The 23815-nt window shown below is 37.2% G+C and overlaps 1 protein-coding gene across 1 annotated transcript; it reads left to right on the top strand.

The window, feature by feature from the left end:
• Nucleotides 1–460: 460 nt before the first annotated feature.
• On the top strand, nt 461–21872 carry LOC126976387 (probable peroxisomal acyl-coenzyme A oxidase 1). Its single transcript, XM_050824694.1, has 12 exons — nt 461–1095; nt 2822–2984; nt 5034–5202; nt 6270–6393; nt 7154–7559; nt 9392–9554; nt 11589–11779; nt 12334–12483; nt 14065–14170; nt 17480–17632; nt 18700–18816; nt 21711–21872. The coding sequence occupies exons 1-12, from the start codon at nt 960–962 to the stop codon at nt 21852–21854; spliced, it is 2022 nt and encodes a 673-aa protein (XP_050680651.1). The 5' UTR covers nt 461–959; the 3' UTR covers nt 21855–21872.
• Nucleotides 21873–23815: the final 1943 nt, after the last annotated feature.

The raw sequence follows: 23815 nt of genomic DNA, 5'->3' as shown, positions 1-23815 counted from the left end.
AGGTATCTTGAAATAAATGTAACCAAATATAAATATTATTTTTTATATGTAATATAAATTTTTAAACATAAATAAAATAAATTCATAAATGGGTGGGGTACTTATGTATCTATAGGGTACATAAATAAACACAAAATAATATTATGCTACATATTAAATTAACCTAAAAATAATTTCAATTGCCTAAGTACATAGAAGTACTGGCACTTACATAATAATATCTGTTATACATTTGAAATAGTTGTTGAAAAGCAACATTTTGAAAGAATGTAAGGTGTACTGGACGGCAAGATATTGTTCCATTCTAGATCAAATGTTAATTTTAACTAGCCTTATTCATTGATATTAGACACTAAAAACTGTGTTTGTTACTCGTAGCCAGAAAAAGAAATCGCGTCAGGCGATAGCTGATAGATTACGTCTTAAGTATACGTATTCAACTCTATAATACACGCAAGTGATTTCTCAACCTCTTGCTAGGTACTTTAACTGATAATGATTACATAGTGACCACAGTTTTAGTGCCCGAATAGTGTTGTGTGTTTTGATAATAATCGTGCAACTTGTATTTTTTAATAAAATTAAGTTTTAACTGACTGCATTTTACGTAAATTTAGCACAGCGTTTGAATTAATATCAGCATGACTACGAATTATTGTCAATGTGTGTGTAATTAAGTGTATGATAATGATTGCAGGCAGAGTGACCAAACAGGTTTAGCATCGGATAGTGTAGTGTTGTGTTTTGTTATGAATCACGCAACTTTTATTTAACAATGTTAAATTTAAAATTTGAGCTGTTTGCATTTTGCGACAATATAGCAAAGCGTATGAATTAAACATTCACACACAATCAAGATTCAAGACTGGGTTTATTTAATATTAATAGTTAATACCTACTAGGCACCCAGTACTTACAGTACAGAGTACAGACACAGTTGCGTTTTAGATTCCGTGCCAATGACACGTTCCGATAAGAAAATGGAAATAAATAAAGACTTACAAAGAGAACGTGAGAAATGCACGTTTAATATCGAAGAAATGACATCTTATATCGATGGTGGCCAAGAGAATACAAAGAAAAGGCGAGAAACAGGTAGGTAAAAGAAAACTTTTACTTGCTTAATAATTAGATCCTATGAATAAATCTCTTAGCGGATAAACTGTATGTGGCAAAATTACATCAATGACATGTTTGTATAAATTGTACGTACAAAATCCTACTTTGGATTTAGCGGGAAAATTTAAAACAATATATTACTCAGGATGTTCTTAGGAGAAATTAATAGTAGCTCTCTACTTCCAGTAATTTTAGTAGGTTTGTCTTTTACTGCTTTGGTATTTTAGTCTTTTTGGCAATTCGATTATACCTACTATTTTGCAAGTATTAAATATTTTGCAATACGTTTCATTCAAATAATATTGAAGTCCTTAGCGAAAAATTTACTTAAGTCTTTGCACAATTTTTTGTGAATAACGCGTATAATAATTTCAACTGAATCGACTTTCTACTTTATAACGGAACTTTGATATATCGAACAATGATTGTGTAAAATAACTTTAGATTCTTACGGCTAACAGTTAAAACAGTAGTTTTACATTATACAGTGTATACAATAGCACTTAAGTATTTTTATTAATGAGGGGCGGAGGTCAAGTGCACAAGATTCTCCTTTAAGGCAGTACGGTACTTGATGAAGTAATGATGATCTAATGAAGTAAAAAAATGTTTTTTATGTGGCGCTAATAAATGAGCATAATATCCTTCAAATACACTAACTAATTTTGAGTGTATGATTGGATTGATGCGAGTGAAAAAAGTCAGGCAGGTATGCCAGGAAGTCCATAATCACTGCCTCCCTCTCAAGGAGACAGGAGCGAAATTCTAAAAAAGGGATACCTAGCCGATTTCGCTCGGACCACATCTCAGCTCTAGCTAACTAAAGATATATTTACATGTTCCTGTTCTGGAAAAACGTGGAGAGGTTTATACACGTCAGCTCTGGGTATACCTAGATGATCTCCATTGCTCGATAACTGTCATTGGCTGGCAACTTTATGGTATGCCTTGTAAGTAAGGGAGACATTGGCAGTTGGATGGAATGAATATGAAATTTGAATTTGAAGTCTTTCGTCGTATATTGCACAAGGTATTCCTCTCGAGTGATTTGGCCAGCACCATATTATACACATAGCAGGCAAAGCTTTATAGACGGCGTTGTTACTTTGACTGCGAACTAAAAGTTCTCTAAAAACACGAAGAACACGAATACTATTCACACACTTTCGCACGACACGCCACAAGTTAGGATATCATCCCCACCATCTGGATGTGTGGCGGTCCTCCACAGTGCGGTTTTCAAGGAGCTTTCTTCCACGTACTACAAAACTGTGGAATGGGCTTCCTTGTGCGGTGTTTCCGGGACGATACGACATGGGTACCTTCAAAAAAAGCGCGTACACCTTCCTTAAAGGCCGGCAACGCTCTTATGAGTCCTCTAATGTTGCAAGAGAATGTGGGCGGCTGTGATCACTTAATGCCAGGTGACCCGTACGCTCGTTTGTCCACCTATTCCATAAAAAAAAACTTTAAAACTCCGTGTTATTAATAAACACGAAGTAAAGTTATTCCAAGTTTACAACTTTTTCTCTTTATCTTACCTTTGTCACTGCAGAATCACGTGACAGGGCGAAGTAATTGTAAACTTTGAGTAACTTTACACGTTTATTGATTAGACAGAATATGTTTATCTAACATTTTATGTAGAGCACCTTTTACATTTGATTGCACTTAACAGTAAGGTACGTTTTTTTTCTCTCAGAGGCCGTCCTGTCTAAACCTGAATTCTGCAATGATTCGTCGCAAGATTATCTAAGTCACACAGAGAAGTACGAGCTCGCTATCAAACAATCAGTGGAACTTTTTAGTTTACTTCGAAAATTCCAAAATGAGAGAAATTTTTCTATCACGGATGATGATTATCGGTAAGTATGATTTTTAGCCTTGCTCGATTGGTTTATCAAAGCATCCCTCCCCCCTTAAGATTTTAAGAAGTAAGATTTTAAGAGAACTTCTTAAAACCTTACTTCAAATTACTTAAAATCTTACCCTCATCGTAACTTTTAACTCAGATCTTATCCTCGTCGTAACTCTTAACTCAGATCTTTTATCCTCATCTTAAATTTTACCTCAGATCTTAACCCCATCGAAACTCTTAACTCAGATCTTATCCTCATCGTAACTCTTAACTCAGATCTTATCCTCATCGTAACTATTAACTCAGATCTTAACCTCATCGTAACTCTTAACTCAGATCTTAGCCCCATCGTAACTTTTAACTCAGATCTTATCCTCAACGTAACTATCAACTCAGATCTTATCCTCATCTTAAATTTTACCTCAGATCTTAACCCCATCGAAACTCTTAACTCAGATCTTATCCTCATCGTAACTCTTAACTCAGATCTTATCCTCATCGTAACTATTAACTCAGATCTTATCCTCATCTTAAATTTTACCTCAGATCTTATCCTCATCGAAACTCTTAACTCAGATCTTATCCTCATCGTAACTCTTAACTCAGATCTTATCCTCATCGTAACTATTAACTCAGATCTTATCCTCATCTTAAATTTTACCTCAGATCTTAACCCCATCGAAACTCTTAACTCAGAGCTTATCCTCATCGTAACTCTTAACTCAGATCTTATCCTCATCGTAACTATTAACTCAGATCTTATCCTCATCTTAAATTTTACCTCAGATCTTAACCCCATCGAAACTCTTAACTCAGATCTTAGCCCCATCGTAACTTTTAACTCAGATCTTATCCTCAACGTAACTATCAACTCAGATCTTATCCTCATCTTAAATTTTACCTCAGATCTTAACCCCATCGAAACTCTTAACTCAGATCTTATCCTCATCGTAACTCTTAACTCAGATCTTATCCTCATCGTAACTATTAACTCAGATCTTATCCTCATCTTAAATTTTACCTCAGATCTTATCCTCATCGTAACTCTTAACTCAGATCTTATCCTCATCGTAACTCTTAACTCAGATCTTATCCTCATCGTAACTATTAACTCAGATCTTATCCTCATCTTAAATTTTACCTCAGATCTTATCCTCATCGTAACTCTTAACTCAGGTCTTATCCTCATCGTAACTCTTAACTCAGATCTTATCCTCATCGTAACTATTAACTCAGATCTTATCCTCATCTTAAATTTTACCTCAGATCTTAACCCCATCGAAACTCTTAACTCAGAGCTTATCCTCATCGTAACTCTTAACTCAGATCTTATCCTCATCGTAACTATTAACTCAGATCTTATCCTCATCTTAAATTTTACCTCAGATCTTAACCCCATCGAAACTCTTAACTCAGATCTTATCCTCATCGTAACTTTTAACTCTGATCTTATCTTCATCTTAACAATTAACTCAGATCTTACTATTCTTTAAAAGTAGTTAAATTCGTGTGAAAATATTTATCTATATTATGAAAGTCCTGCCTGTTTTTGGAGAGTTATTCTTGTATCAGAACAATGGAGCGAAGGTACCTAAGTATTTAAAGGTGGCACTTCACATGGCTATTTGTATTTGTGTATTTGTTATATTTGGCAAATAATTCCCATGTATGGACAGTTTATTTGACAAAGTGTTGGCCTTATTTGCCTATTTGACAAATAAGGCCAATACCAAATATGCGTTACCGTGCGCTTGTCAGTTTTTCGAGGCACATCAAAGGAGTCAAACAGGCAAATAAGCAAATAAACCGTCCACACAATGGCCATATTTAGAAGCGCACGCACCGTGTACTAGTCCGGACGTGCTTTTGTGTCTGTGTTGTGAGTGAGAGAGTGTCTGTGTGTTTGATATTTGACTGCCATGTGTGGATGGTTGTATTTGCCTTTATTTGCATGTTTGCCTGAACGTCATATATTTTGCCAAATACAACAAACACCCAATAGCGAACACAAATAGCCATGTGAAGTGCTACCATCAAAGATAATGTAATATTTTAGAGATGTGTTGACGTCATTGCTCGGGTCTTCCACAATGCGGGATGGATCACCATTAGGCGTGCACTACATTATGTTTATGCCGGCCATCCTCTCCCTGGGCACCAGCGAGCAGCAGAAGTATTGGCTACCGAGGGCGTGGTCGTGTAGCATTATCGGTGCTTACGCCCAAGTATGTAGTATTCAAATAGCAAATATAACCTTGAATGTAGCGAAATATATAAATATAAAATACTCATGTTGGGGTGTTTGTAGTTAAACTCCTTCGAAACGGCTTGACCGATTCTCATGAAATTTTGAATGCATATTGGGTAGGTCTGAGAATCGGCCAACATCTATTTTTCATACCTCTAAATGTTAAGGATGGTCCACGCCAATTTTTTTTTATATTTTTTTTAAATTTGTTTGATTATGAGTCAGCATTAAAAAATACAAACAACTTCAAATTTTCACCCATCTACGATCAACAGTTACTTTTGTATCGCGATTTTAATAGCGGCAATACAACGTGTGCTGGGTCAGCTAGTATAATATATATTTCTTTTGTGCGTCTGTTATAAATGAACTCCTCCTAAACGGCCGGACCGATTTTAATGAAACTTTCTATGTGTCTTCAGGTGGATTCGAGAATGGTTTAGATTCACAACTGACCTACCTCCTAAACGGCTGGACCGATTTTGATGTTTTTTTTGTGTGTTCCAGTGAATTTGAGATTGGTTTGGATTCTCAATTCCGTCCATATAATATAATTCTCCTGCTCATGTGTATCTTAGTGAACTCCTCCTAACGGCTGGACTGATTTTTCAAATTTAAGACGTGTGTACAGGACAACGTCTGTCGGGTCCACTAGTTAACTTAAAATGACAAAATTATTTAAAAAAAATATGATTTGCCTAAATTTGTTTGTTTGTTTTTCTGTATGCTTATAATTATTTAAAAACATTCTTTACCCATAAAAATTATGGGTAAAGAATGTTTTTAAAAATTATGGGTAAAGAATGTTTTTAAATAATTATAAGCATACAGAAAAACAAACAAACAAATTTAGGCAAATCATATTTTTTTTGAAGACACCAGCTGTGTAATTAGCAGGAGGCATATCAAAATTACTATGTAAATATAACTCAAGTTGTCAAAAATTTGCCTGTGCAAGCCTTTGACATGATTTAGGCTTTATTTTAATTTGATTACAAAAGCATAGTGGAAGCAGGTTATTTTAGTTGTATTATATTTTCACAGACCGAGTTGGGACACGGTACATTTATTCGCGGGCTGGAGGCGACAGCGACGTACGATCCGACTACCCAGGAGTTCGTATTGAACACTCCCACATTGACCTCGTACAAGTGGTGGCCTGGAGGATGTAAGTAATATAATATTGATAACTAGCTGTTCCCACGATCCACGTATAAATATAATATTTAGATATATCGTTAAGTGTGTTTCAATTGTTCAAATTCAATTATCGTTAATGTTCAAAACAAAAGTATTACGTTATTCAAAAGAATTGTTAAAAAACGTTTGTGTGGTAAAGGTTACTATAACATAAATGACTTTCTTAATGATACCACAGATTGGGAATGGAGTGACCGCCCTCAGGCTATTAAATAATAAGTTTAATTGTACAATATTACTTTGTAAACATATTTATTCGATGAAAAAAAAAGCCCGCTGAGTTTTTTGCCTCCATTCTTCTCAGGTCTGAGGCATTCATTTTGGAATGTGTGGTAGTTTTTTGACTTTCAATAAGTGATTTCACATCCTATTTTGAATAAAATATTTGAATTTGAATTTGTGACCAGGCGATTACTTCGTAACTATTAAAGATATCAAAAAACTTTAAGCTGACTATCATATCAAAATTACGTTACCCAATCAGTAAAATGACATTAATAACCTTTGATATTAACAGGTTAAACCAAACTACGCTACAGAGTTATTCGACATTTTTTTGTATTTGTATGCGATTATATGTTCTGGGATTCCAATAATTTCTATATTGCGTTGCCTTGCAATTTGTTCCAAAGAAGTAGAGAATAAAGTAGAGAATAAACACCATTTATCATCAGTCGAATGTTTTTCCTCTTGTCACTTCTTCCCATAAACGAAGTCCTCTGTTTCAGTGGGTCGTACAGCCAACTATTGCATCGTCATAGCACAACTGTACACAAAAGGCAAATGCCATGGCGTCCATTCATTTATCGTGCAAGTTAGAGACGAGGAAACTCACCATCCTCTATCTGGAATCAAAGTTGGTGACATTGGTTCCAAATTAGGATTAAATTCCGTTGACAACGGATATCTAGGACTAGACAATGTCAGAATACCTAGGAGTCATATGCTGATGAAACACGCTCAAGTTTTGGAAGACGGGACGTATGTCAAATCCAAAAATAGTAAATTGAACTACGGTGCTATGATGTTTGTAAGGACAGTTATAGTCCGTGACACGGCGAACTTTTTATCAAGAGCTGTTACAATTGCTGTAAGGTTTTCGGCTGTGAGGCGACAGTGTCAGTTAAAAAGTGGGTAAGTTATTTGACAAACGTACACTAATATTATTGTTATTAAGAAACTTTTTACATTTGCAACTTTGGCTGATTTTGATTTTTATATCAACAATTAATGTCCATAATTATATTTTCTTTGGAGATTCCATAATCATATGGTCTATTCAAAATTTGATACCTTGTAATCATCTTGTAATTGCTTTTTTTACAATCGTAATAAATTTATTATTGTTCTATAAATATCATCTCTTTTGAAGCACATTTTATTCCCAGTTCTTTATAAGTAAGATTGGGAACAGAGACGGTTTCATTCAGCAGATTCGTAATTCATTTAAATATTTATATAGTAGTGTATTTATTAACTCTTCTGAGATTTTTCAAAATATGCAAGCAACGTGGCTATAGGCTTCGAACAAGCTGGGCGCGACAATATCTATGGCAAGCACATTCTGGCGCTCTACAAAGCGCAGGTCCGGCCTCAAATGGAGTATTACTGTCATCTCTCTACTGGCGCATCCTAGTATCAGCTCGAACCATTTGTTTGCGTGCAACGCAGAGCTGTTCGAACTGTCCGGGATCGAGTGTTCTGTAAAAAGCCAAATCTCTTGGCGTTACGTAGAGACGTCGCTACATTCGTTGTCTATATTATGTAATACAACTAAATACTTGTTTATCTAAAAATAGACGTAAGTATCTAATTAACAATTCTTAAACGTAGATATTACAGCACAACAAATCTCGAAGAAAAAATTAATTCCTGCAAAAACAAAATCACATTGACCATGTGATTTTCCTCTTAAGTCATAATTGCAATATTCGAATCCTATAATGATAAGATTTAAACCATCTTATAATATACAGTTTATTTTTATTATAATTAATATTTGTATTAGAAGATTATCCTTCTTTATATTATTAAAATCATCTTCCGTATGTTTTTGGTCACATAATATAAATAAATCTCTGAAAATAGTTGCTCGTAAATAGTGTATTGAATAAGCATATCACTGACTTTCTATATAAAAGGTTTTCTCGCGGCTACAGCTGCCGTTACAGCGCATTAACTCGTACATCTTTCGATCCCCAGGTGGATCCCCAAAAACTCGTAATAAATCTATTAATATATATCTCGGAATCAGCTTCGGATTAATGATTTAGATGAAATTTACCACATGTGGTTTTGGGGGTGAAAAACCTAACAAAAAATATGTTTTAGCTCCCTTTTTTCGAGTTTTCATATGCGGCTAGGTCAGCCAAATCTTAGGTTTTTAAACATGATTTATTATTCTTATGCAAACATAACAAGTATTTATTTAGTTATAATACATAGTCGCTATTTATGCATAACTGATGACATACGGAATGCAGACGTGGTCGCTAACTATGGGCCTTATGAGGTAATCACTCATTGTCATTGTCAACTCATTGTCGCTGAGACGGCAATGGAGAGACTATGCTCGGAGTTTCCCTGCGAGATCGAATCAGAAATGAGGACGTAGGAGAACCAAAGTAACCAACATAGCACAGATGGATGCGAAACTGAAGTGGCAGTGGGCAGGGTACATAGGTCGATCGGACAGATGGGATACGTATGGGAAGACGTAGTGTTGGTAGGCCCCTCATAAGATCTGGTCATGGTTGCAAGAATACGTTGGATATGGGCAGCGCAGGACCGATCGTCATGGAGATCTTTGGGGGAGGCCTTTGTCCAGTCTTTTCCGTTGATTGGACGTTTAACGGCTGAAATGATGAGAATGATGAAATGACATAATTGCCAGAAAGTGGGTGGCCGTATTCAAGCATGGTACTATAATATTTGATACAATAATTATTTTATTATATGTCGTACAGGGAGCCGGAATGTCAGATATTGGATTACTTCACTCAACAGCATAAGTTGTTTATTGCGATAGCGACATGCCACGCGATCAGAATCTCGGCGAACAAGCTCTGGGAAACCTACAACGCTTTCAACGAAGAACTCGAAGCCGGAAGCCTGGAGAAACTGCCCGAAGTAAGTATATAGCCGTCCTCTTAAATTGTCATCAATCAATCTTGAATCTGCATTTTAATATAGGTAATACAATAATAATAATACGATAATTTTTATTTATACAGTTTATTCTTTATTACTTTTTAGGAAATATTTAATATTATTTCAAATGGATCCTTACATACTTATTTGTTATATATATTACAGGCATTGTAAAATATTCTACACCTTTGTTTCTTTTTTCTCACGAGCTATACTTTTTCCGAATATATGGTTGATTCACTAATTTAAAAGAAATATTTAAAGTGACGATTTGAAAGCGCTTAATTTAATCCTAATTGAATAAAGTTTGTTTGACTTTGAATATAGCTTCGTTTTGAAACCCATATAAACATAGAGTACGCTTATGTATGAATTCCAGTCATACAAATAACAATACGTCACGTCACTTATGGATTGGAAAAATAAATGAGGAAAATCATCCATAGATGGCTTATTGAAATACAAAAAGCTAGATAAAACTACCTATACTGCTCAAACGGTCGATCGCGAGTGCTTTTTGAGTCGATCTCGAGAAGAAAATCCGGTATAATTAACTAAAATCAGTAATTACGTACCATCTTATGAAAAGTATGCTCAGGGCATGCAGTGTCACGCTTCAACATCCAAAGTATTCTTTAGTTAAGCTTAGAAATTTAGAACGCGTTTGTTTTGTAAGAACCAAAAAACTCGCAATTTTGAATAATATTTGTTTTTTCATTGACATTTAAGAGCAGACCTACACTTACCTTGACTAAAAAAATTCATATTTTACGCAAAACTAATATCTATGTCACTCTACCTAGACGACAATGCATCATCACACGTACTTGAAGCCTCTCAGAGCCGATCGATCGAATTTTGAGGTAGATCGCCAGCAGTTCAAGCTTGAGCACCCCTGACCTATACTATTGAGTAGAGAAATTGGCTGTAACGGGTACTGTGAATGAAGTATTATTGAATGCCGATGTAGCATTTGCAGAGGCAGTTTGCAAATCTCTGCGGAATACAAAGTTTGCGACGCATTATTCATGATGTTGGTAATAAGTGGCGACCTTCCACTAACAGTTGCTATTTATCATTTGAAGGGTGTCTTGTCAGAAAAAAATTAATACGCAGATTAAATTAAACCTACGAATAGGGACATCAACAGAAAAGCATAAATTTATTGGCGGTCTATGATTTACGGTGTTGCGTTCTGCAAAGGGAAGGGTATTTTGGAGAACCATTCCATTCGATCTTAAACGTAGAATTCTAGCATCACACCAGAAAATGAAATGCCATCCTTATTATCTGGAATTGTAGCATTCCATAAGTTCAATTTTCCTTACTTGCATATAATTTCCAACCAAACTGGATTGAACAGTAACGCAGTGATTCTAAATGTATATGACATGGTTACTAGTGGCTCAAAACTTTTCTGTGATACCATTGGTGTTGAAAGCTTGTTTGGTGGTGATTAATTACAATAAGTTCACTTCTGCTGGCTAAATAAATTCAAAGCGTCAAAAATAATAATGCTGTAAATATCTTAGGAAGTGATGCTGGTGCATCAAACATTTTTTTTATAATAATAACGGACGAGATACGCCCTGCCCATTATAATGCAGTGCGGCTCAGGATTCTTGAAGAACCCAAAAAATCTGAGTGGCACTATAATTGCGCTTATCACTTTGAGACTTTATGATGCTAAGTCTCATTTGCCTAGTAATTTCACTAGCTACGGCGCTCTTCAGACCGAAACACAATAATGCTTACACATTACTGCTTCACGGCAGAAATAGGGACCGTTGTGGTACCCATAATCTAGCCGGCATCCTGAGCAAAAGAGCCTCTCACTGGTAAAAACATATTATATTTAAAGTGCCTACCTAACGTAAGGGAATGCTAACTTGAAGGTAGGTTTTAGTATGATGTAAGGAGGGTACAAAATCTGAAGGAATGTAAGGATTCGCCAACAGATTCAGGCAGATTCACATCAATAAAAATAATAAATGAAACTCTAAATATTTTCAGTTGCACGCGCTAGCTTGTTGCTTGAAGGCGGTGTGTACGTCGGACTCCACAACGCTGATAGAGCGGTGTCGACTGGCCTGTGGAGGTCACGGCTACATGCTGTCCTCCAACCTGCCTCTCACATACGGCCAGGCCACAGCCGCTTGCACCTACGAGGGAGACAACACCGTGTTACTGCTGCAGACGGCAAGGTAGAGTTAGATAGACATCATGCTTTTACGCCATTTTGTGACGCTGCAACTGCTGATCTTAAAAAAAAAGAAGGAAAAAAAGAGAAGGGAGAAATTTGTCTGGCTTTCGTTTGCCGTGGTTTTTTGTATGATTTGGTATGCCAGGAAAATAATTTTTAACGTAAAATAGAATGGTTTGGTATAAAAGGATCAAATTCTGTGAAGTAATGTATGTAGTATTTAGTAGTGAAGAGTAGGGAACAACCAACAATTCTGACAGAAGAGAATAATTATTTAATATTAGAATTTTATTTAATACAAGGTGTCTCAAAAGAAATGTCATTTTTAAAACTATAATTTTAAAAGAAGTAAGTGAAGAGAAAAAAATGTTTATTACATACTAAAATACACTGTTTGGGAATTTATTTTTTAATAATGTCGTGGAGATCTTTGAGGGAGGACTTCTTCCAGCAATTGATGTATTTCGGTTGAAGTGACCCATAATTAAAAATTTTGATATCAGAAAAATTTAAATATATGGAATATTAATTATGTCATGTGTAATATGTTTTTAGGTTTTTAGCAAAAACCTGGCAAAGCTTAGATGCGGTGAAATTGACGCCAACCGTAGCTTATTTGAGAAATACCAGAGAAAAAGGTTTTCTCAATAAATGGGAGAATACCATCGAGTGTATTATACGGGGAATGCAGGTTGTGGCGATGAGGTAAGATTCTTAAAATTTCCTTAATACGAGAATGAATTCCCGTGTTATTATATATATAAGTTATACCCATGTATAATAAAATAATATTGACAGACACACATAATCTTGCCCCAAACTAGGCAAAGCATTTGGGGTATAAATTAACAATATAATAGTACAAGAATGGTAACTAAATAAATTACGGCCAAATATTTCATGGTTCAAAAGTTCATGGTCGACACAAAAACACCAATTATGTATTAGGGGTTTAAGTATGAAGTTCACATTTTATACTGAAAATGCCAAACATCTTTTGTAAGGTGAAATATTTTTATTTAATCAAAGTATTTACCACAGTTATCTTTAAATTTCTACCATCTCACGGGAATGTCATTAATGCCTTTGCGGTAAAAATCTGGACACCTGGACTCCTAATTTTATACAATGCAAAAAATGGTCTTGCAATTACAGAGGATGTCGGAGGTCTTGCAAGTCCTGTAGATTTGGAATGACGCGTGCTTCTATCTGTAGGTCAGTTAAATTATGAAATAGGGCTATTAACAAGCTGTTTCACTTTTCAGATTTGATTCAAATGGGTCAATATTGTGAGTAGGCTTACGTCTAACCATGCCGCTAATTTTGTAGTAATATAATGCGACTCGACTTCTACCACCACATTCAACTCATCATCCGCAACGACAAAAAAAGAAATGCGTTGCCAGCCTTTAAGGCGTGAGTATGTTCTTTTCTTATAGGTCCCTCAGTCGTTTCGGTTCGGGAAAAAGCAGCCGTTAGTTGAATCCACAAAGTGGCTGTGCGAATTTCCTGAAAAACGCGCGGTTTCGGAATGCCGGCTTCAAGATGATGTAGAGTTAGATAATATCTCCCCTGTCTTGGCGTGCGTCCGTGCAGAATCGGATGTTGCTATGCCAACTTAATGGCTGACAGGCTTGCCCTGCATGTTTCAGTTTGACAACTCTCTCTGTTATCCATACTTAAACATTTTATTGAGAAACCTTTAGTTGCGAATGCAACGGGCAACTATTAGTATTATATAAAGCAGTCGCTAATCATACACATATAGATTATAATAATATTATAATATAAGTCTCATAAGCAGATTATGTTGCGAGTGTTTTCGGTAGTAAACTTTAACTAAACGAGTTTAATTATTCGACTGATAGTACAAGGTCATTTTTCATAAGCTTATGTATGTTTAATGTATTTAATTTACAATTATGAATAAGGTTTACAACCTTCGACCTCGACTCACAAAACTGCCAAGGTCGTCTATTATTGCACGAACTTTACTCGTTCCAAAGTACTAGGTGCAATTTTTAACCAAAAATCGATACTTAGCACCAAATTTAAGCCCCGAATCAAACTTGGAATGCCACTGCATGTGCAGTACAGTTTTGAAGAAACATTGTATTTATTGAAGTATGAAGAGTAAGTCTTCGAGTCTTATCTAAGGGCAAGTTGGATCTTCAGTGCAGCCGGCGTTCATCGATTTATATGTCGTTGTCACGTGAAATACTCATCATCTCCGATCCAAAGGGAATAAAAATGTATTATTTATATGTTGGTTATCTATCTTTATAGGAAGATTCAGACAAGTGTGGAGATGCTGGAGCACCGCGTGTTATCAGGCATACCGATGGAGGACGCATGGAACATGACTTCATTACAGTTGGTGGCTGCTGCGGAGGTGAATCTCTTACTATTCCTCTGCCAACATAAGTCTATAGGTCAGAAAGAGCAAAACAATTGAAGGTCAACAAGTTCTTTAGTACCTCCTTGAATTGGAATACTTTAAGTAGTACCCGTGTAGGAAGATATCTCCACAGACATGGATCCAAATAGATGCCGCGAGTGTATTTTTTGCGTGTCAAAAAGACGACAAAAAGAGAAGCAATGCTTCCTTTGACGATTTTATTTTATTTTTTATTATGATTTATAATACATTGCCGATTGTAGTAATAAGCAATACCGTCTATTGATGTACTGAAAACGTCAACTAATGATGAGGTGAGTGGCTAAACGTTAGGCTCGATGCACTGGCATTTTTAACGACGTCACAGTATGTACAAAAAAAGGGCACGCTTGGTTTTCATACAGACGGAGTGATTTGCGTTATCTACTTGGATGTATGTCTGTGGATATCTCAGTATGTGACGTGTAGTTTGAAGGTGGAATTCGGTGGCAGGAATCAGGTTAGACAACTCTCCATGATAAATGCGGTAGAAGAATAAAGGAAAACTAATCTTTTGTTACTGTAACTGATTTTGATTGACAAGTCGTAAACAGTCAGTCACGCTTTTTTTTTTTTTTTTTTTTTATGGAATAGGAGGACAAACGAGCGTACGGGTCACCTGGTGTTAAGTGATCACCGCCGCCCACACTCTCCTGCAACACCAGAGGAATCACAAGAGCGTTGCCGGCCTTTAAGGAAGGTGTACGCGCTTTTCTTGAAGGTACCCATGTCGTATCGTCCCGGAAACACCGCACAAGGAAGCTCATTCCACAGCTTCGTGGTACGGGGAAGAAAGTTCCTTGAAAACCGCACTGTGGAGGACCGCCACACATCCAGATGGTGGGGATGATATCGTAACTTGTGGCGTGTCGTGCGAAGGTGAAATTCGGCGGCAGGAATCAGGTTGAACAGCTCTTCGGAACACTCCCCGTGATAAATGCGGTAGAAGACACACAATGAAGCGACGTCTCTACGCAACGCCAAGTGATCCAGCCGTTCACAGAGTACTGGGTCCCCGACAATTCGAGCTGCTCTGCGTTGCACGCGGTCAAATGGATCGAGCTGATACTGGGGTGCGCCAGACCAGAGATGACAGCAATACTCCATGTGAGGCCGGACCTGCGCTTTATAGAGTGCTAGAATGTGGGCCGGCTTGAAGTATTGCCGTGCTCTATTTATGACGCCCAGTTTCTTTGAAGCCAGTTTGGCTTTGCCCTCCAGGTGGCCACGGAATTGGCAATTGCTCGAGATTTCGAGACCCAGTATTCCGATACTAGGCGAGGCTTTAAGGGAAGTGTTCTCGAAGAGCGGTGATACGGCAAATGGGGTTTTTTTAGTGGTAAACGCGCAAACTTGAGTCTTCTGCAGTATCACATCGGCTACTGCAACGGCGCAGGCACTAGGATCATCTGAAAGGAAACAAACCCTGCCCCAAGGGTAGGATGCAAAAAAGGAACGCATCCTATCCCAATCTGCTGACTTGTAGTGCCAAACGCGGCGGGTCGCTGGTGATCTGCGACGTTGGCGTCGGATAGGCACTACAGTCCTGACCAGGCAATGGTCGGACGTTCCGAGAGGGGCGTCGACAGAGACCTGGTAACCATCGGGATGTGTAGTCAGCAGAAGATCTAATAAGGATGGCATGTGGCTATCCACATCCGGGAGCCGCGTCGGCGACTCAACCAATTGGGACAGACCATACGCCAATGCAAAATTATGCACAGATCGCCCTGCGTAGTCTGTGGTACGTGATCCAAGCCATTCGGCATTGTGCCCGTTTGTTGTAAATCACCCAAGACTACGATTTCAGTGGAGGGGATCTGAGCAAGCACGTCATCAAATGCCGCTTGAACGCAGCCCATGAGGTGATCCGTTTCTGCGTTACCACTATGGGACCTGTAGACACACGCATAGATGCGGACGCGGTCCTCTAAATCTACGCGGAGCCAGAGAGTAGACAGGCCCCTACCCTCAAAATTGCCGAGACGGCGACAGCAGATATCCTCCCTAACGTACACACATACCCCGGCATGAGGCATGAAATTATGCTCAATTTTGTACCCGGGGTACGTTAAATATGACGTATCGCTAGGTCGAGATATCTGCGTCTCCGTAAGGAAACACAAGGCCGGCTGCGCCGTCTCAAGGTGGTGGTGGACGGCGTTTAAGTTGGAGTGAATTCCCCGGATGTTACAAAAGTCCACATTAAGCGTGGAGCGGGGTGCCGTGGTGTTGCTGCCCTGTTTGTCCTGTGGCATACGCGGTACTGTGCCCTCCCCAGAATACGAGGGGCAGCCCGAGCGCGAATGCTCGGGGAGGGATTCTCCGGCTCTACAAGAGCTGGTACCCCCCTGGGGTAATTTATTTTTTAGGACACTTTAGGACGCTTGGAACTACCTCCTTAGTATTTTGAATATTATTTAACTATAACGCACACATCTAATTCAAAATTGGTCACTCATTATCGGGCTGTCAGATCGTGTACTCGTTAGTATATTCTAAGTCTATGGACTGGAACTGCGCTTTTTAGGGCGCTTGAATGTGGGCCCTTGGTAAGTTTATCCTATTCTTATGACTTTCTCAAGAGAGGACTTGATAGATACAAGTTTCTTCGGGCACTAGATGACGATTTCACCATAGATGTCTCTCATCAGCATCTTCAGCACTGTACGATACCTGCAACATATTAATATGAAGAAGAAACAGTGTAGGGCATAGTAGACAGCCTTGGGGAACTCCATCGTTCACGGGCTTCGAGTTCAAGCAATATCCGTCGACAGCGACCTGTATACTGCAACCAATGAAGAAGCTGGTAATCCACATGCATCTCTCGGGAAATCCAAATGATAGCAGTTGGTTACCCAATGAACTGAACTGACGTGAGTTATCCAATGCTTAGAGTCAAATTAATCCAGGTATAGGAAAACGTACGGGTGAATTGTTAGTAAATAATAATTTATTGAATAAGGCGTTACTTTGCGGAAATCCATAATTATACAAATTATTTAAGTTTTCTTTAGTGTTAATTCCGCCAATATTTGTCTTTAAAACAATTCGACACGTGTTTCGCCTCTACACGAGGCATCCTCAGGACGTGTTGTCTCGCCAAAATCTGGCACGAGACTGAGTCTCGTGCCAGATTTTGCCGTGTAGAGGCGAAACACGTGTCGAATTGTTTTAAAGACAAATATTGGCGGAATTAACACTAAAGAAAACTTAAATAATTTGTATAAATAATAATTGTAAAAATATTTAATGTTTTAGGCGCATTGCAGAGTTATCATATTGTCATCATTTTACGAGAACTTAAATAGAGTTCAGACAACCTCATCACCTGAGTTGAAACGGGTTTTGAACCAATTAGTCGAGCTTTATACTGTCTACTGGGCTCTTGAAAAACTTGGGGATCTACTGCAGGTAATTAACATTCAGACCATTTAGAATTTATTCTATTGCATGTCCTTGAGTATTGGAGGAAGCCTTTGCCGACTGGCAACCGGACACGCAGAGATGGAGAAAAAGTGATGTTTACTAATGCGGTTAAAAAAATTAGATAATTAACTGACATAGATACGGCGCGACTACTATACTTTAGTTATTTCCATAGTATTAAGTCCTATGGTATATTGCTATGCCGATATGAATACAATATTTGTGCTGCAGAAGAGGGCTATTCGCGCTATTTATAACCTAGGTCCTAAAGAATCATTGAGAGCAAAATTCAAAGAAATTAACATCTTGACTGTTGCTTCTCAGTTTATTTATCATTTGTAATGTATGTTCATAGGCACATAAGTGAATTTGCTAGAAACTGTCATAACCATAATGTTAACACCAGGAACAGACATAAGCTGCATTTTGGAATGGGTGGTAGTTTTTTTTTACTTTCAATAAATGATTTCACATCCTATTTTGAATAAAAATATTTGAATTTGAATGATAAACTGTCCACTTAATGGGCGGTATTTGACATAATAATAATGTCATTGACTCATTCGACTCATTCAAATTCAAACAATTGTGGAGTTTAAAGAGTTTCTTTCGCTGTTCCCGAAACGGTGGTAGTTAATTAACGACAAAAGAAAATTGAAAATTGTGATTGAAATAAATAATTTCTGTGACTTCATTTCAACATGACATGTTAGCCCATTTTTTTATTGTTTTTTTCTTAACCATGACAAATGACAATATCCTGCTCAAGTGGAGTATCTCAGGGTTCCAACCACCCGCATTCTCTTGTAACACACGAGGAATCACAGGAGCGTTGCCGGCCTGTAAGGAAGGTGTACGCGCTTATTATTTATTATTAAAAGGCATGAAATGCATTTATTTTCTCAAAATTAAGTCCTTTTGACTTATTTTTGATGTAATTTACCAGAAATCTGCTTCGGTAACAAATGGCGCTCTGAGAGAGAAGAAGCGGCGCAAGAATCTCTCTATTTTTATTACGTTTTCTCTAGTTTGTATATATTTTTTATTTTTAGTGGGTGCCTATAAGCCAGAAAGACATTGAAGGATTAAAATTATGGTACGAACAGTTATTGGAGAAGCTGCGTCCAAATGCTGTAGGCCTGGTCGATGCTTTCGATTTAAGGGATGAAGTAAGTGTTTATTCATACATTAAACAAATACCTTCCAGGCTCATCATCAGTTGAGTCCTATTTCATCACAACCTTATTACCAATTTGTTATTTTTTTAAAGTGATAACCCTAACTTTTGGGATTAATTAAATTTGAAAACAAAATTGATTTAGTATTGAATTTTGTTTTATTTATTGATTTTTAAATTATCTTATCAAATTTAATTTGTGTAACCTTATTACCCTAAAATTGAAAAAAAATGTTTTGAAAGTAAGAGAAACATAAATCACTTCTTTGTATCGTTGTAGAATCAAACAATTTTCTTCTCTGGTAGCTATTTATTTTAATTTATTCTACTAAATAAAACTTTTATACAATATTTTACGCAATATGAAATATTAGGTCGCAGGCCGACCGTTCTTACCTCACTTCCTAGATCATTTATACGTCTAGATAGACCAAATTGGCTTCGAACAAACTGGGCGTCATAAATCGAGCACGGCAATACTTCAAGCCGGCCCACATTCTAGCGCTCTACAAAGCACAGGTCTGGTCACATATGGAGTATTGCTGTCATCTCTGGTCTGGCGAACACCAGTATCAGCTCGATCCATTTGACCGCGTGCAACGCAGAGCAGCTCGAATTGTCGGGGACCCAGTGCTCTGTGAACGGCTGGATCACTTGGCGTTGCGTAGAGACATCGCTTCATTGTGTGTCCTCTGCCGCATTTATCGCGGGGAGTGTTCCGAAGAGCTGTTTCATCTGATTTCTGCCGCCGAATTCCACCTTTCGCACGACACGCCACAAATTAGGATTTCATCCCCACCATCCGGACGTGTGGCGGTCCTCCATAGTGCGGTTTTTAAGGAGCTTTCTTCCGCGTACTACAAAGTTGTGGAATGCACTTCCTTGTGCGGTGATTCCGGAACGATACGAGATGGGTGCTTTCAAAAAAAGCGCGCTCCTGTGATTCCTCTGGTGTTGCAAGAGAATGTGAGCGGCGGTGACCATTTTAAACCAGGTGACCCGTACGCTCGTTTGTCCTTCTTTTTCCATAAAAAAAACCTATAAATTATCTAAGCCTCACTTCATGATCTCTATTTATTGTTTTTCAATCGTGTCAATTTAAATCTAATTTTAAATTATATTCTTACCCCCTTATTCATAATGGTCCGCTAACTTAAAATAGCTGCTACAGACACGGATGAGTAAAAAAATAAGGACTCCGTGTCACCTTACATAACAGTGATAACATAACAAGCCGGTGAACGTGTAAATATAGACGCGCATACACTTACACTAATACAAGCCTATCGGCCGCCATTATGAGATTTGCCATCGTCTGTGACAGATCAGTTTGCGTCGCAATAAAATATGTTAAAAATGCCGTTGTGCGTTGTGAAAAAGTGTAAAAACAATAATATAAAAGTATTTGTGGATATATAAGGGAGTGATTATATAAGGGAGAAAAAATTGTGTAACTGGTTTACCCCGTAACCTCACACACACTAGAATAAAGGTGCTTCACTTGCTAATATCACGGCGTGGAGTCCTTCTTTTTTTACTAGTCCGTGGCTACAGAGTGTTATTTCTCATTCTGACTTAGGTCAATAGAAGAAGACAGAGTGAGAATTAGCAATGCTTTATGTTAGCAGACTATTATGAATAAGGGGGTTAAGCTTTACGGCCAAACTAAATAATGAGTTCTTACGTGCGAATAACAACTCCTTGTTATAATACCTGTCTCTGCGCCATTCTGTGGTCTTCATCAGGTCCTTTTATGAACTTTCAAGAAGAGGACAAACCATACCTGATGGTATTTGATAACTGCGACCTTTAAGCATGCCTTCATCAGTTCCATTTATGAACTGTCAAGAATACGTCAAACGATACCTGATGGTATTTGATAACTGCGACCTTTAAGCATTCAATAAACCTGCAAATGACTTCGAAAACCGAAAACATATTGGAACGTGGCGAGAATCAACATTTCTAACTATTATCACCAAGTAATATAATAGTATACGATAGTATTGACACACTTTTTACACAAATTATCTTGCCCCAAGTTAGTCATATATAGCCTGTGTTATGGGTTACAAGACAACGATATATTTAATACAATATACTTACTTAAACATACATAAATTCATATAAACATACATATATAAATAAATTTAAACATCTATGACTCGGAATCAACCATCCATATTCATCATATAAATGCTTGCACCTACCGGGATTCGAACCCGGGACCTCTAGCTTAGTAGGTGGGATCGCTAACCACTCGGCTATACAGGTCTTCGCATATGCAAATAAGTTATTTCTTGGTAATAATACAAAAATGTGTTCCTTCAAGGCACTGTGAAGCAAACTGGAAGGAATCCGAACGAACGAATATAAAAAAAATTTACGAAAATAAATGAGACTTAACATCTTATGTCTCAATTTTTGGGTTTTACAAGAAGGATTGGCTTGAATGGAGCGGCACTGCATTGTAATGGGCAGGGCTTATCAATTACCATCAGCTGATCGTCCTACTCCTCTCGTCCCTCAAAGTCATAAAAAAAATTGTAATTATTATGTCGTGTACTTACGTGTATAAATTATATATGGACGTCGTTTGATTTGATGCCACGTGGACAGATTGATGTACTATTAGTGTCAACTGTCAATGTGTCAAGCGTCTCTCGCCGCCTCCGCAGTTCCGCCGCGACCACGATTCGTGCAATTTGATCCAAATATCGGCAACAAATTAATAAAATATATATCGTGGGTACCCGACATAATAATTAGGTACTATCTTAAAGTTCCGCGATGATAGAAGCTTAAAATCATTTCAAAAATCATTTAAAAAAAATACACATGAATCTCTCTCAAAAAGGCGAATTTTTATATTATTATCATTTACAGATATTACGGTCAACAATAGGCGCGTACGATGGCCGTGTCTACGAACGACTAATGGAAGAAGCTCTGAAGAATCCAGTAAACGCTGAACCCGTCAACAAAACCTACCACACATATCTAAAACCTTTTATGATGGGGAAATTATAATCTGCAGTAAGCCTTTAAGCGTTACAGTAATTATTTATTCAATGGCATTGGAAATATAAAGAAGTGGTTGCAATGATATCGCAAATGTATATGTTATATAAATCCAAAAGAGGGCGTTTTATATAACGCGATTTCAATATGCTGTATAACACGGGAATTATTTCCTATAACGCGTACATTTCCCATATACATATTTCTGTACTGTGAAATTTATAATGATTTGCACCGTTCATAATTAGCTTCGCGTACGTGTCAATTGTGTTATTTCAAAATTAAATTATATTATTAAATTTGTGTATTAAAAACCTTAATAGTATAGTAAGACTAGGCAAACAATCGGAAATACTTGTTACGAATTGTGATTAATTTTTATTGTTACGAATTACGAGCTCGTATAAACGCGTTGTAGGGATAGAGGTCTATAACGCGTTTACCCCACATTTCTGTGTTATAGAGAGCATTAGCTGCATATAAGACTATATAGTCTTGATGAGAAAATCTTAACTGATTAGTTATTCAGATTAGGTGTCAAAAGCTATTCAGGTTAAATCATTTCCCATAGCGTTTCTTACTTTGAAAATTATATTGGTAGAACGTGCCAACAATGGCCTCTTGGATCAAATTGTTTTGTCAAAGTTGTTAAAATTTAATATTATAGTAACATAGTAGTGGAATAATACTAATATAGTACCCTTATTATATTCACACTCTTAGGCACTCTTAGGCTCTTCACACACGACAGCTATAATATAAATATCTACATCATTGTACGATACATCTCATTACATCTTTCCATAGACATCAACAGAAGACCACACACAACAGCTTTAGTGTACATTTTCACATTTTCACATCTTCATATTTTAAGATACAGAGCGATACGAAAATATACATTTATATTTCGATACATCCTTAAAAATCTCAATACAAAATCGGGTCGTATACGAATACAATGAAGAGAAGGATTCATTATAATAAAATATATATTTTTTAATAATATTGACACACTATTACAAAAATTATCTTGCCACAAACTAGGCATATCCTGTATACTATGGGTACAAGACAACAATATATATAATACAATATACTTACTTAAACATACATAAATACATATAAACATCCATGACTCGAAAACAAACATCCATATTCACCATATAAATGATTGCACCTACCGGGATTCGAACCCGGGACCTTAGTAGTCATGGTCACTAAACATTCGGCTATATAGGTCGTCGATTATATTACCTGTTGTGTGTGTGATATACATTAAGATAATTTTAAGCTACACATCCCGGAAAGTAATGTACCTTAATATACATTATAGCTGCCGTGTGTGAAGCCCTTTATGTGTAAGGAGATGGGTGAGTCTCCGAAAGTAGTCTGTAGTCAGGACGACCACGCGTATCGTAAACTCCTCCCAGCCACTGTTCAGGCATTTTCAATAAATAAATTTAAATGTTTTATAAAAAAATGGCTCTGTCGTAAATCCTATTACTCCACTACTGAATATCTAAATGATCGAACAGCCTGGGACTAGATTGTGATTATTTTATGAATGAAATGACTGTACAATATTGTATATTTTTTATTGAAAAGAGCGCAAAAAAAGAATGCTGGGAGAGTTTCTTGCGCCGCTTCTTATCTCTCAGAGCGCCATTTGTTTCTGAAGTGGTAGTAGTATCTAGTAGTTATTAGAAATGACATCAAAAAGAATTCTGAAGGAATCAATTTTGAGAAAATAAATGCCTTTTTATGCCTTTTATCGTCTCACCTATATTTAAGGTGTATTGCACCTTGTTGTCGGCGCAGAGTTGGGCAACATAAGTCCATTTCGCCTTATCCCGTTTTGTAGTAGAAATAGTAATATAGTAATGGAATAATAGTAATATTTGAATATATGTACAGGAGACACGCGAGGGTTCAGAAGGTCATCACTAGATTGACTATATATAATTCAC

The sequence above is a fragment of the Leptidea sinapis genome, chromosome 40 (assembly GCF_905404315.1).
Source record: "Leptidea sinapis chromosome 40, ilLepSina1.1, whole genome shotgun sequence".
NCBI classification, from domain to species: Eukaryota; Metazoa; Arthropoda; class Insecta; order Lepidoptera; family Pieridae; genus Leptidea; species Leptidea sinapis.
This window is presented reverse-complemented; position numbering and strand designations above follow the sequence as displayed.